This window comes from Rhinoderma darwinii, chromosome 3, assembly GCF_050947455.1.
Source record: "Rhinoderma darwinii isolate aRhiDar2 chromosome 3, aRhiDar2.hap1, whole genome shotgun sequence".
NCBI lineage: Eukaryota > Metazoa > Chordata > Amphibia > Anura > Rhinodermatidae > Rhinoderma > Rhinoderma darwinii.
The window spans coordinates 289,903,299-289,918,751 of NC_134689.1; the positions used below are offsets into that span (position 1 = coordinate 289,903,299).

The following is a 15,453-nucleotide window of genomic DNA, read 5'->3' on the forward strand; positions in this document are numbered from 1 at the left end:
ACCATTTTTGTAGTTATGCAAATGAGGCTTGCAAAAGTCCAAGTGGGTGTGTTTAAAAGTAAAAGTCCAAGTGGGCGTGTATTATGTGCGTACATCGGGGCGTTTTTAATACTTTTACTAGCTGGGCGCTCTGAAGAGAAGTAACATCCTCTTCTCTTCAGAACACCCAGCTTCTGGCAGTGCAGACCTGTGACGTCACTCACAGGTCCTGCATCGTGACGGCCACATCGGCAGCAGAGGCTACAGTTGATTCTGCAGCAGCATCAGCGTTTGCAGGTAAGATCGACTTACCTGCAAACGCTGATGCTGCTGCAGAATCAACTGTAGCGTCTGGTGCCGATGTGGCCGTCACGATGCAGGACCTGTGAGTGACGTCACAGATCTGCACTGTCACAAGCTGGGCGTTCTGAAGAGAAGAGGATGTTACTTCTCATCAGAGCGCCCAGCTAGTGAAAGTATTAAAAACGCCCCGATGTACGCACATAATACACGCCCACTTGGACTTTTACTTTTAAACACACCCACTTGGACTTTTGCAAGCCTCATTTGCATAACTACAAAAATGGTCATAACTTGGCCAAAAATGCTCGTTTTTTAAAAATAAAAACGTTACTGTAATCTACATTGCAGCGCCTATCTGCTGCAATAGCAGATAGGGGTTGCAAAATCTGGTGACAGAGCCTCTTTAAACAAAGTAACAAAAAACAGTGATGCAGCCGACGCAACTATAATGACCATTGTCCTTGTTAAATATAGAAAACTAAAGAAAACAAACAATTGGCTAATATCGACAATAGAATTGTTTGTTTCATTTCTTGTCATAAATGTTGAATCATTTTTGAATGCCCCATGAGACAGCCAGCTTGTGAAATTGTCTACAGTGGTCGTGCCACCTAAAAAATTGGATGGCACTCCAGTGCTACCACAAAAGATGCTTTGACATTTTTGCTTTGCTGATCACAACAATCATGTAACTTGGATATTTACATTCAGCCTTATTGCAAAGATATTTACTTAACATGTTGGTAGAACCATCTCATGCAGAAAACCATCTACCTTTCTAATGAATTAGCTAATGTCCTAAATATGTGTCTGGTGGCAGAATCTACAATGTATACCAGTCTACATCTACAAATATTTTCCCCCCATAAATAACTTTTATGACTTAACAGGTATCTAGAAAGTGTGTTCTGATCCAGGAGTGAGTGCACTTAAAGGCTTCTGTAATTCCAATTTTTTGTATTGAAAATGAACTAAACATGCATGGCCACCTTTCGGCTGATACTGGGTACCTGTAGCTGCACATTCTTGAAATCGGTGGGTGTGCCAACTGCTGAAGCTGCACCAAACTGGCTTTTATGACAAGTCTTATTGACATCTAATGAAACTTAATTATGGGAATGTCCTTAAATGGATGGAAAGTTCATTAGATTGTCTGATATGATATAAATGAATATCCCCTGAGAAAATGGTTTCATAGGTGAAAGCACACAGATAATGCAATGTTTCTGTGCAAAGCAGACAAAAGAAGACAGCATGAGACTAAAAGTACCCAACATTACATTGGCTGATTAATGGTTACTGTGTTTCAATTCCAGTAGAACTTAGATCACAATAGTTGTATAGAAGATTAGTTCACTCCATGTGACTAATAACCTGATGTATAGTCATGGCACCTGTTTTCACATTCATAATGCTGTAAAGGCTAAAATGGAAAATAGACATTTTTATATTAGAAGAAATGTGACTACTTGGAAAAGATCTCAGAATTTCTTTTCTACAAAATAAACACTGGCCATACCAAAGTTATACATTGCACTCTAGTAGGATACCTACTGTACTTTACAAGTCAACATGTTGTGATAGAGACTTGCTGAGAAAATGCAGAACGCTCAAGTATTTAACTCACATGGAAGCTAGTGATGGTTCTGAAAAGTGATCAATACCCAGTGCTCAATAGTAGTATTGTCTTCAGCAAGTTAATGTTCTCCTTTATAAGTTTGTAGGTAACCTTTCTGGAAATGAAACATACTATGTAGTTACTATCTTAGAGAACGTTGAAACAGAATGTAGAAACAGTGCAATCTTGGTTCTGACACTAGATAATGTGCATCATGACTACAATTATAACCCTAAAAACATTCAAAAGCAAAATGCTGTATAAGGTCAGAAACCAAATGCCCATGACATTCAATGAGAAACAGTTGTTGGTCAGAAATGACAAGTTTACAGTGCTGCGTTATTGTCCTGTATCACAGTATGGAGATTCACAATCAGTTTGGAAGGGTATATGAATTTGTTAAGAGTCCATTTCCTGAAGAGTTTTTTGTATTCTAAGTGGCAACATTCCATCTTCGGATAGTACAGGATTTTGTTGTTTCGGGATGATCCATTTATACAAGACGTATATCATCTCCCTTTGGTGTTGAGTAACACAGTGCAAAAATATGGCCACAACTCAAAGTTAATTATAAAAAAAACATCCCCAGTTATAGTTTCATACTAAGTAACTATTTATAATTTAGAAATCTTGTCACTGCTGAAACTATTAAAATTCTCTGCTGTCTTCTTTCGTAGGTTTTCTATCCAGCTTGTGCTGCTCAGCATTGTTCTTGCCAAGCCTGATGAAGATTGAGGCTCATTTAACCGCATATTTTTACCAGAAGTAATAAGTTCACCGTAGCCTTCCTGATGAGCAAAGGCATATCCAGATCTCCTGGAGCTAGTTCTATGCACCCTGCGCATGTGGTTTGCCAATGGTTTCCGTTTCTTCTTAGCCTGCTGCAAGTATCGAACCTGTAAAGTTAAAAAAGGTACATATTGAAAACATGTTCAGCAAGGTTGTTTGAATTAGTTTTCATTAGCTTTTTTTTTTTGTTTTCATTAGCTTTTTCTTTTTACCTTGATAGTATGTTGTTTTCTGGTGTAGATATGTTGATTAATACACTCATTTTAATTATTTTTAAATGTTTTTATTGACCTTGACTATTGTACAACTCTCCCTAATTTATGCACAAAGCTCAGAAGTATCCTGTTAGGGCCAGTTCACTCAGAGTTTTTTGACGCAGAAACCGCGTCAGAAAACGCGCCAAAAAACGTCTGAAAATGCCTCCCATTGATTTCAATGGGAGGCGGAGGTGTTTTTTTCCCGCGAGCATTTTTTTCACCGTGGGAAAAAGAAGCGACATGCCCTATCTTCGGGCGTTTACATGTCTGACCTCCCATTGGCATCAATGGAAGGCAGAGAAAGCGTATTTCACTGCGTTATTTGCCCACGGCGCTCAATGGCCGCAGGCGAAAACAGACACGAAAAACGCGGCAAACGGCGTGTAGGTAGACCAAAATCTGCCTCATAATTCCAGACGGAGTTTTCAAAAAACTCAGTGTGAACAGGCACTTAAAATAAGCAGCTGCATGTTTTGTATATAGATTGCCAAATGTATAATAATAAAACAATGTATTTCAAAATGTAGACTAAGAAATAATAATAAATAAAGAGAAATCACCATAAGGCCAAGTTCAAACGTAGCAGAATTGCTGCAACTTTTCAGTGGGGATTCTGCACCCAAAATCTTCAGCAATATACAGTACAATCAATTTGGATGGAGTTTTAAAAATCCCATCCACATGTATCAAAACAAATTTCCGGGGTACTAAGGGCATGATCCACGTAATATCAATTCTGTTGCGGATATGTTGCAGATTTTCACCACAGATGTCACATACGAAATTAGGTGTGGATCGACAGAATTGACATGCTGCGGATTATAAATTACGCAGCATGCCCTCAACTCCATACAGATCTTTTCCACTACATGTGGATGGTGTTTTCAGAATCCCATCCTAATGTATGGCACTGTAACTTGCTGTGGATTTTGATTGCGGAATCCACATTGAAAAAGTATGTTCACATGGGTCATATATGCCGCAAACAATTCTGCAGCAAATCTCACCTAGGAAACGCAGTCAAATGCATACTAATTTTCGCACCAAAGCATGATTAGTTTGGTGACGACATTCAGACGAATTTACCACTGTGGGAAACAGCCTCCCCGGAGATCCCATTTGAACGAGATCCCATTCCCATGGCTTGTCTCTGTACAAGCGGCCTCATGTGATGACGTTTTGTCAGATGTGACCTGTTATTGACTACGTCAGTTACATGTGATGAAAGGTCATCGCAGGAGGCCACCTGTACAGAGACCAGGAAGGGGGAGTGGGGTTGTGGTGCTATGGGAAGGGAATATAGTCTTCTTTTTTTAAAAAAATTTTTTAAAATAGAGGCTTTTTTTTTTATTGCGCATTCTGCAGTCGATTTTGACTTTCCCGATTAACTCAATGGGGAAAATCCATAACAACTCTGCAACAATTTCTCAACATAAATTGACATACTGCGGATTTAAAATCTGTACCGCAGGTCAATTTTCTGCACATATTGTGAGATTTTTTTCTTCAGCGTGTGGATTCGATTTGTTAAAATCATATCCACTTTGCTGCTACTGTAAATGCTGCGGATTTTCCACATGAAAAACCTGTACGGAAAATCTGCGCTGTATGAACATACATATTTGACCCTAAGAATGCGGAATTCCAAAACATGAATTTTGCTCGGGCATCAAGGCCCAAAATACCCGTCATGAAAGAGTTTAACAATTTTATAAACAGCATACATCTTGTAATATTTACCTTATCACTAAGTGTTGGCCTTAAATCCACCTTCAAGAAGCGGAAAGTCAGCACAGGCATGACACAAATCACAGTGGTCAGGAATATTACTAACCAAACACTTTTTTGACTTAGAGAATTTCTTGCATTTCCTGTTTAATAAAAAATAAAGAGGAAACAATGGATTTCCGCGATTAGTGAACTGCAGATACATTTCCATGTCCACAAAAATGGATTAACCCGTTAGTGACCACCCCATAGTGTTTTTACGGCGGCCACTAACGGGCTTTATTCCGATGCATAGGCCTTTTTACGGCACTGCATGGGAATAAATAAACAGAGCAGGGAGCCATTAAATCTCCCTGCTCTCAGCTGCCAGAGGTAGCTGAGGGCTGTGGGCATCCCCGCTCGAACGGGTGAGATCGATATCAGTATCGATCTCACCCATTTAACCCTTCCATGCAGCGCTCAATAGCGAGTGCCGCATCTGAGTGGTTTTGGAGAGAGGGAGAGAGCTGTCTCATCCCACTGACAGCTGGCGATAAGATCGCCAAGTGTCTGCGTCTCCGATGGCAGCCGGGGGCCTAATAAAGGCCCCCAGGTCTGCCTGTAGTGTATGCCTGCTAGGTCATGCCAGAGGCATGGCCTAGCAGATGCCTGTCCGTTTTACACGGACAGGCATAGTACACTGCAAAACAGAAGTATTGCAGTGTATTATAAATGCAATCGTAGGATCGCATAGTGAAGTCCCCTAGTGGGACTAGTCAAAAAGTTTAAAAAAAAGTTTCATAAAAAGTGAAAAAAAAAAATGAAAAACCCACTTTTTCCCCTTACAAACTGCTTTATTATTAAATAACAAAAATAAAGTTAAAAACGTACACATATTTGGTATCACAGCGTCCGTAACTATAAAGTTATTACATCATTTAACCCGCATGGTGAACATCGTAAAAAATAAAATAAAAAACAATGCAAAAATTGATGTTTTCTTTGAATCCTGCCTTAAAAAACATGTGATAAAAAGTGATCAAAAAGTCGCATTTACTCCAAAATGGTACCGATAAAAACTACAAGTCGTCCCGCAGAAAAAAAAAAGCCCTCGTGCACGAGAGTTAGACTACACACAGCCCTGTGTCGATACCTCACTGACCTACATAACACCACAGGTCTGTTTTTTACAAATTATTGTGCCCCCTCTGTTCTCCCTTCCCCTTTAGTTTATCCCGCCCAAATGCTTCATCTGAGGTGCGGTCACAGAATCCTGTGACCGCACCTCAGATATCTAATGTGATCCCCATCATAATATATGTACCCAATATATATATATATATATATATATATATATATATATATATATATAAATTCGTGCTGCTATTGAAGTACAAGCAAAGAATGAACGCAGCAGATATTGCGGAGGCCGTGGGCCAATAGGATGCCTCAAAACCCGAGACTTCTGACATACACCCGGATTTGAGGAATCCTATTGGTCCACGGCCTCCTCAATGTCCACTCTGTTCATTCTTTGCTTGTACTTGAATAGCAACACCATTTTCTTTGCGTGAATGCTATTGCTCAATTTTCACTGAGGAATGGCATGCACGCAAAGGAAATTGTGCTGCTTTTCAAGTACAAGTAAAGAATGAACAGAGCGGACATTGAGGAGGACGTGGACCAATAGGATGCCTCAAAACCTGGGACTTCTGACATACACCCGGGTATCCTAACTAACGAAGTCTGAGAATTTACCTCTAGGTAGAGTTACTCACATTTCCTCCTCCAAACTAATAAGTAGGGGTGGGGGTTGGGCAAGAAAAACAGTGAACCCTGCCACCTGATTTCTATTCCTGTTGACCACTCTGCTCCGTGATCAACTGATCTTGCTAGTAAAGTTTTTTAGTTAAACAACAGAGAGAAACTGAATACTTTGACTGCTAGCCATCTGTTGGTAATGAACATCTAACATAATTGCAAATGCCCATGTGGCAAATATCAGCAAAATTAAATTTTACTTTAAATAGTATTTATAAACTAAATTCAGTTTTTCTAATGACGTGTATATGTGCTTTCGGTGAAAAAATACTTTTACCACTGTGTGATGAGTTCTTTAGAAAGTAAGCACAAATATGTATAATTCTAGAGATAATTTTTAGATAAAAATAAATACATCTATCATAAACACAGCAATACCAGGAAAGGTGTCATACATAAAACTGGGATTTTACTTGCAAATGGTCATAAAAATACACTCAATAAACCTACCTACGAAAGGGAAATGACTGGGAAAAATATCAAAAATTCCATCTCCATGCATGGCAAATAAGATAGAAAAGTATACAGCCAGGCTGCCCCAGATGAAGAAATGGTTAATAGCTGTCCAGTAGCTGGTGTCCAGGCCAATCTGTAATACAACCACACCATATATCAGATATCATGTAATGTAGATGGCTAAAAAGACATTATGCTGACTTATCACTTGTATGTATAAAACTTTACATATACAGTGTAGAATTCTTTCGTCTCGATCCCACTAACAAAATGGGTCTGTAGTCTGCTGACAGGAAGGGACTTTGAATTTCTGTTGCAGCAGAAAATTTTAGTCGTTCTTGTTAGGTGCCGGATTCTGATAATAGCATTATATAGAGAAATTGTTAGTTAAGAAATTTACTAATACATTATGAACTGTTGCTCCAAGTTTTTAGCCTGCACTTTCACTTTTTATCACAACTCTTGATGTTTTTTTTTAGTAAAATATTTTAGTGTAATTTTAATATAATAAACACACCAAAAACTGTGTCAAATAAGGCAAACGTAGCCTTAGTTACTAATAAATTCTGTGCACTCAACTCTATACCTCACTCATTTTGCTTACATTTGCCGGGTGTACGGAGACATTCTCAGAAAAAAAAGCTGCCAAGTGCTTTAAAACAGCTACTATTCACATTATACACATTCTATCACATAATAAATAAAAAAATCGAACTAATAAATGATATTTGAGAAAGATTCTTTCTGGCATTGGAAACTTTACAAATCAGAGACCGAACTAAAAATTTGATACAAATGTAAAAAGGTCACTTTGAAACAACTAAACAATTTGCTGAATATTGTAAAAATAAATCTACATATAAACAATACAAAGAAAGGTTACCTTACCTGGACACTGACAACTATCACTAGACTTGTAGCAACAGTGACGGCAAAAGACTGATAGTCTGCTATATGTTTTCCATCTTCACCGGCTGTATTAAAAAATGCACCAAAGGGTATAAAGAATAGGGCAAAAGAAGTAAAAATTCCATGTAATACACAAATAAAAAAACGCCGTTTGTTGAACAGTAGATTAAGCTGGCCGGGCTCATACAGTTTAGTATAGTCCATGCAGTTTTGCTCATTCACGTCCTAAAACAGATAAACACAATGTATTTTTAGTATGAATTTCATGTTATATTATAAAAGAACTCCAGCAAAAAAAAAAGTTTTGCCTATATAGTGCAGCATTGGATATTATGAAAGAATATTGTAGAGGCTCTTGTGTATGCTGGTTTTAGTTGATTGTGTTCATTATAGGTTGTCAGCCATCTTGGTTCATTCTTCCCCTCTGATATGGTTCCCCTACACTACCGTTCCAAAGTTTAGGGTCACTTAGAAATTTCCTTATTTTTGAAAGAAAAGCAGTTTTTTTCAATGAAGATAAAATTAAATTAATCAGAAATACACTATATACATTGTTAATGTGCTAAATGACTATTCTAGCTGCAAACGTCTGGTTTTTAATGCAATATCTACATAGGTGTATAGGAGCCCATTTCCAGCAACCATCACTGAAGTGTTCTAATGGTACACGGTGTTTGCTAACTGTGTTAGAAGGCTAATGGATGATTAGAAAACACTTGAAAACCCTTGTACAATTATGTTAGCACCGCTGTAAACAGTTTTGCTGTTTAGAGGAGCTATAAAACTGACCTTCCTTTGAGCTAGTTGAGAATAGGAGCATTACATTTATGGGTTCGATTAAACTCTCAAAATGGCTAGAAAAAGAGAGCTTTCATGTGAAACTCGACAGTCTATTCTTGTTCTTAGAAATGAAGGCTTTTCCATGCGAGAAATTGCCAAGAAACTGAAGATTTCCTACAACGGTGTGTACTGCTCCCTTCAGAGGACAGCACAAACAGGCTCTAACCAGAGTAGAAAGAGAAGTAGGAGGCCCCGCTGCACAACTGAGCACCAAGACAAGTACATTAGAGTCTCTAGTTTGAGAAATAGACGCTTCACAGGTCCTCAACTGGCAGCTTCATTAAATAGTACCCGCAAAACACCAGTGTCAACGTCTACAGTGAAGAGGCGACTCCGGGATGCTGGCCTTCAGGGCAGAGTGGCAAAGAAAAAGCTATATCTGAGACTGGCTAATAAAAGGAAAAGATTAATATGGGCAAAAGCACACAGACATTGGACAGAGGAAGATTGGAAAAAAGTGTAATGGACAGACGAATCGAAGTTTGAGGTGTTTGGATCACAAAGAAGAACATTTGTGAGACGCAGAACAACTGAAAAGATGCTGGAAGAGTGCCTGACGCCATCTGTCAAGCATGGTGGAGGTAATGTGATGGTGTGGGGTTGCTTTGGTGCTGGTAAAGTGGGAGATTTGTACAAGGTAAAAGGGATTTTGAATAAGGAAAGCTATCACTCCATTTTGCAACGCCATGCCATACCCTGTGGACAGCGCTTGATTGGAGCCAATTTCATCCTACAACAGGACAGTGACTCAAAGCACACCTCCAAATTATGCAAGAACAATTTAGGAAAGAACAGGTAGCTTGTATTCTATCTGTAATGGAGTGGCCAGTGCAGTCACCAGATCTCAACTCCATAGAGCTGTTGTGGGAGCAGCTTGACCGTATGGTACGCAAGAAGTGCCCATCAAGCCAATCCAACTTGTGGGAGGGGCTTCTGGAAGCATGGGGTGAAATTTCTCCTGTTTACCTCAGCAAATTAACAGCTAGAATGCCAAAGGTCTGCAATGCTGTAATTGCTGCAAATGGAGCATTCTTTGACGAAAGCAAAGTTTGAAGGAGAAAATTATTATTTCAAATAAAAATCATTATTTCTAACCTTGTCAACGTCTTGACTATATTTTCTAGTCATTTTGCAACTCATTTGATAAATATAAGTGTGAGTTTTCATGGAAAACACAAAATTGTCTGGGTGACCCTAAACGTTTGAACGGCAGTGTACATTTCCCATGATGAATCTGGATTTGCAGAGGCGGCAGATTTTCATCACAGTGCACTTGCTCTGCTCTGAGTCCTATCTAAGTGATAGATCAGTGACCTAAAACTGCTGTCCTCACAAACTGTAGAGTCTCAGTGTATACTATGTGATGCAGCTTCAGCATGTCTCCTCTGCCTGCTGCTAGTGATAGGTTTCTCCTTGCATGCAGGAGAAAGCAGTGAGAAGCATCATCTCATAGAAATACACTGCACTCTCTGCACACAGCACTCATAGATAGTATAGACAGGCAGTGAGAGTCAGAGAGGTTTAGAACACTGTAGCTAATCATTGTATAGACTTACCTATTATATCACTGCACACCTGCTCCCTTAGTTAGGGAAGAAATCTCTTCAGCAGCACTACAGGAAGGGTAGAGCTCATTGGGGAGGGGGGGGGGGTCTCAGCTGCCAGGAGGGATTTGATTTAGTGATGATGTAATCCTGTAATTCACAGGAAAGTAATCTACACAGGGGAAATCACCTCCTGTCTACACATGAGAGCATGGCCTATTTTGGTGGTCAGATTGATATCAGTGCTAGAATATTGCTGTTGCGTTAGCATTATATGTGCAACAAACAAAAAAAAAGCTGCTTTGAATTAGATTTGCTTCAAAATATCTAAAAACATTTTTATACATTTATTATTTACATACACCCATACAGACTGCACAGCAAATTGTCCTCATTCTGTATATAAAAGCACGGACTGCAAACAGTCTTGCATTGTCATGAAATATGAATAATAATTATCAACAGTGTATCTGCTCTCAAGGTCCATTGGAATTTCATGCTCATTCAAATAAACATAAATTATGAAGGTGAGAAAGTATTGTTATACCTGATCAAAAAGTCCCATGGCTAGCACAGGAAGTGATGTGTACACAATATTGAAAAGTGTAATAAACCACTGGTCATAGACAGTCTGAAAAAAAAAAATATGCGTGTAAATAATCTCATTTCACACAAGGGAACTTGTCCATTATGCTGTTCAAACAAAGCAACAAACAGGGACATAAATAGTTATACTGAGTGGGATATGTTCTTCATATACTACTCTGAAATTGGTCATACAGCCAAAGATATGGGTGGGCCACTCATATTTTAGCCTATATTAAGAATATACTATGCCATTTCCTAATTTTTTACAAACCATAGCTACTTTTCAACAACACTTTTTTTCTGAGTTGATCATAGTGTCTCCAATAGGACTGTCTTTATCCAAAGCCAGAACAAGGTCTCCATGTAACACAAGTCAATGTGTAACACAGGGGCGTAGCTAGGGGGGGGCAGGTGGGGCATGTGCCCCGGGTGCAACTAAGAGGGAAGGTGGGAGGGGGCGGCAGCGCCACTGAAACCAGCCGCTGCCACCCCCTCCTACACTGTAGGCGGTGAACGGCCGGGTAAGTTTCGTGCCCGGCTATCCAGCACCTTTCAACGGCTCAAGCGGCGAGATTACCTCTTTGCGCTGCTTGCATCGTTGAAAGGCGCTGATTGACAGGGCAGAATGACTTGTCCTGTAAGTCAGCGCCTTTCAACAACGCAAGTGGCGCGAGGTTGTCAGAAGAGAGCAGGTCTGCATTGACACCGGATAGCGCGGGAACGGGATTAAGGCGAGTATGTAAAGTGTTTTGTTTTTTTATCCTAATAAAAATGTAAGTGACATTATCTACAGGGGGGGGGGCTCTATCTACAGAGGGCATGCTCTATCTTCAGGGGGGCTATATACAGAGGTCGGCTCTATCTACAGGGGGGGCTGCATACAGAGGTCGGCTCGATCTACAGGGGGGCTATATACAGGGGTGGGCTATATGTGGAGCACTATAGGGGGAGCTATATGTGAGGCACTATATACAAGGGTGGGCTATATGTATTATAGGGTGAGATATATGTAGAGCACCATCTACAGAGGTGGGCTATATGTTGGACACTATATACAGGGGTTGGCTATATCTACAGAGGGGCTATATACAGGGGTAGGCTATATATATGGAGCACTTTGTGGGGGGAGCTATATGTGAGGAACTATATACAGGTGTGCGCTACACGTGGAGAACTATTTAAACCGGGAGATATATGTAGGGCACTATCTACAGGGGTGGGCTATATGTGGAGCACTATCTACAGGGGGGCTATATGTGGGACACTATCTACAGGGGGATGTATGTAGGGCACTATATACAGGGGCTCTATGGGGGTCACTATCTACAGGGGGATCTATGTAGGGCACTATCTACATGGGGCTCTAGCTACAGGGGGCACGGTATGTCTGGGACACAGTGTATGGTGCTATTATAATTAGAGGTGGTGTGTATGGGGATATTATAATCAGGGACAGTGTATGGTGCTATTATAATTAGAGGTGCAGTGTATGGTGCTATAATATTTAAGTATATTTAAGTGTCTGGCAACATGATAACTTTATATTTGTTTATAGGTGCAGAAATGTTTGAACAGTGAGAAGCTGAAGACATCTGAGTTGCAATCTTCAGAAATGGCAGGAAAAAGTCATCATAGAGGTCTTGACCGGATGGAGAAAAAAAGAGAAAAAGAACAACTAGAATCTGAGATCGTCACCGGTGAGTCACTTAATGTTTATTCTGCCTCTAATCAGTACTGTAGTCACTGTATGATCTGCAACGAGATGATGGGTGGTGAAGCAGCAACTCCCAGCATATCCTCATCATTGTTTGGGCCATGCTGGGGGAGCCGTATAAAACTGAAAGTACTATCTTTGTGGTGCACTGTATACACCGATGTGCCAAATGTTTGCCAAAAGTGTGTCCTTTTACCATACAGTGTCATACATACGTTCAGTGTGGCCGTTTGAAACGGGCCCGCCCAATCGTAAACACTGAACACAGTGTAGCCTATGTATATTTTGCCATTACAGTAGTGGTGTGCTTTCCTGCTAACATTATGTGTGAACATAACTTTACTGTAAGATTGATTCGTATCTGAAACAGGAGGTACACTTTGAGAATGAGTGTCTCATGTAAGAGATCCATAGCTGAAGTCGAACCAGAAAAGGAGGCAGTTGTATTACTACAATTCCCAGTAACCCAGTGATTTTCAACACGTGGCTTTTCAACTGTTGCAAAACTGCATAACCTATGTTCTGACAGAAGATGACAGTCAGGGCATGCTGGGAATAGTAGTTTCGCAACAGCTGGAGGGCTGCAAGCTGGAGATCACTACACTAACTCATCCAGTCCTGCCCCGAGAAGTTTTCTTAATTTTTTTTTTTATTCTACAGCAGCAAAGCATCAGACTGCATTGTATTGACCCTCATCTACAGTTTGTGAACTTTTGACTGAGCAAACATTTCTCCACTCCTGGGTGTTTCTTAAAATTTTTTAAAAAGGCCATCTGTTTTAAATGTCTCTCCAGACAACTTATTTCAAATGAATAATCCCCTTATTTATTAAAATACAAAAAATATATAATTATCTTACATATAGGATATACATGTCCTACCCATGTAGCTTCTAAATGTGATACCAATAATAGCAATAATAGTAATAAAAAAAAATATAATCAAAATATAAAGCTAAAAAGGACAATGTAAAAACGTATTATTATTTTTATTTTACATCATCATTTTTATAATAATATTTTTTATTTATTACTTTATTTGTATCACATTTAGTAGCTACATGAGCAGCACATGTATATCCCATTAGGTAAGGTAATTCTGATTGGTCAGTACTTTAATAAATAAGTGGATTATCCATTTAACATAAATTGCCTGGAGAGACTTTTTTAGTATATTGTTTTCCATTTTCATTAGTCTCTGTGAATACTAGAGAGTGCAACCAGTGCACTCGGCGTCTTATCCCTAGATGAGACCTATAGTTGAGTACCCAAACATGACTAGATTTAGGTTTCAAATGAATGATAAAATTTAGTTTTGTAAGGTGACTTTGGTATATGGCAGGTTAACAAACATTTAGGTCATTTTAACTTTACACAAAATTGTCTACAAATAAGTCACAATTAACAGTGAAATCAATGTATACGGTATATGTGTATTTATTTGTGCAGACATTTCAAGCTGTGATTTTTTTATTTTATTGTTTGCGTCTTCAAAGATCACTAATATTTTCATATGGTTTTTTAATAAAAGAACATCAGGGCCAAATTCACCTAAATTGGATATAATGGAATAATGTTGTATAACTTTTTTATTTTACAATTACGACTGTTTCATATTCAGGCCATCTCATTTTATCACCTGCTATTCATAGACATCAAGTGTTGGAGGGTGATGCAACATCAGTAATGCATTATTGAACCTTTTTGTGATTTTGCCTATTTTGGTATTTTTTTTAATCAATAAAATTCATCTGTGCCTGCCAAGTATTCTATTTTTGTACTGACCAACATGGCTGCTCCAGCTTTATCTGTGTCTGACAGTCTGATAGACTCGGCTGTTAATGCACGCCAATGTAATTTCATTTAAAAAACCACCCACGGAGATATTTCTCCTTAAAACTCTTTGGCAAAAAAAACAACTCTTTTCCTAATTGGATAATTAATTTCAGACTTTGTGGGGATCAGTTGTAATCTATGAGGTGCTATCACTAACAAATGACGACTAGTCTCTTCTGGAAAAACAGACAGAATGCTGAAGCTCACGCTGTTTAAGCTAAATATCAACCTGTTCCTAAGGACACAGAAAAAGTTATTGTTTTAGCACTTTGGAAGGAATGAGCAAATGGTTTCTGTACAAACTGTTTTTCTTTAGGTCTAATGTGTATAACTCAATGGGTGGATGTGTCAAGTCATGATACCAGCTGCTTCCCATACACTGAAGAAATGTTCACCCCACATAGGCACAAATTGCCAAAAGAAAATGGAAATCCCTAGCAGCCATACAGCCTGGACTGTGCTGCAATGCTTCAGAGTAGTAAATACGTCTGAGCACAAATCCTCAAGACAGGACATGCTGCTTATGTATTTAGCTAAGAGGACTGCCCCATCTGGACACAACTGTGTCACTGCACAGAAATTGAAACACAAAGTATAATAGAAAGTAGCATAACTTTTCATTACACAGTGACTAATAGGCACCTAGAGCTTTAAACAACATTTCATTTTTACGTTCACAATTCTGAGCTGATTAATTATTCAGTATATTTCTACAGGGTTTGGATATTTGTTTTTATAATACAGAGATCCATATCCCCTGTATAGACTTAGAATTACAGATGTTTTCCAAGGCTGCCTCAAACTGTGTAAATAAAAGTTTCCTCACTGTTCCAGCACCACTGGTGTCCGCATCTCCCTCCGGTGATCTGTGTACACGAGGATGCGATGATGAGGCATCCATGTTAGCGAAACATCTTCTGACTCAATTGCCATCTGTAGTAGTGATGTGTCGTTCATAGCGCAGTCACCGCTGCAGATGCCAATTGGTTATCATGGTCACGTGTTGAATTATCAGCAATGAGGAAACGTCACCCTGTTCCGAGGAACCAAGCGGTGCAGGAACAGGGGGGAATTTTAACAGTGAGTATTTGGC

General features: G+C 39.2%; 1 protein-coding gene across 3 annotated transcripts in view; it reads right to left on the minus strand.

Moving 5' to 3' along the window:
- Positions 1-660: 660 nt before the first annotated feature.
- Positions 661-15,453, minus strand: part of ATP8B4 (ATPase phospholipid transporting 8B4 (putative)) — a 257,001-nt gene continuing 242,208 nt past the window's right edge. For all 3 annotated transcript variants that reach the window (XM_075858039.1, XM_075858037.1, XM_075858038.1), the window contains exons 25-29: positions 10,771-10,854; positions 7,819-8,064; positions 6,925-7,063; positions 4,687-4,817; positions 661-2,796 (exon numbers count right to left, since the gene is read on the minus strand). In XM_075858039.1, the coding sequence (XP_075714154.1) occupies positions 2,515-2,796; positions 4,687-4,817; positions 6,925-7,063; positions 7,819-8,064; positions 10,771-10,854 (882 nt within the window). In that variant the 3' untranslated portion in view covers positions 661-2,514. The remainder of the gene's footprint in view (positions 2,797-4,686; positions 4,818-6,924; positions 7,064-7,818; positions 8,065-10,770; positions 10,855-15,453) is intronic.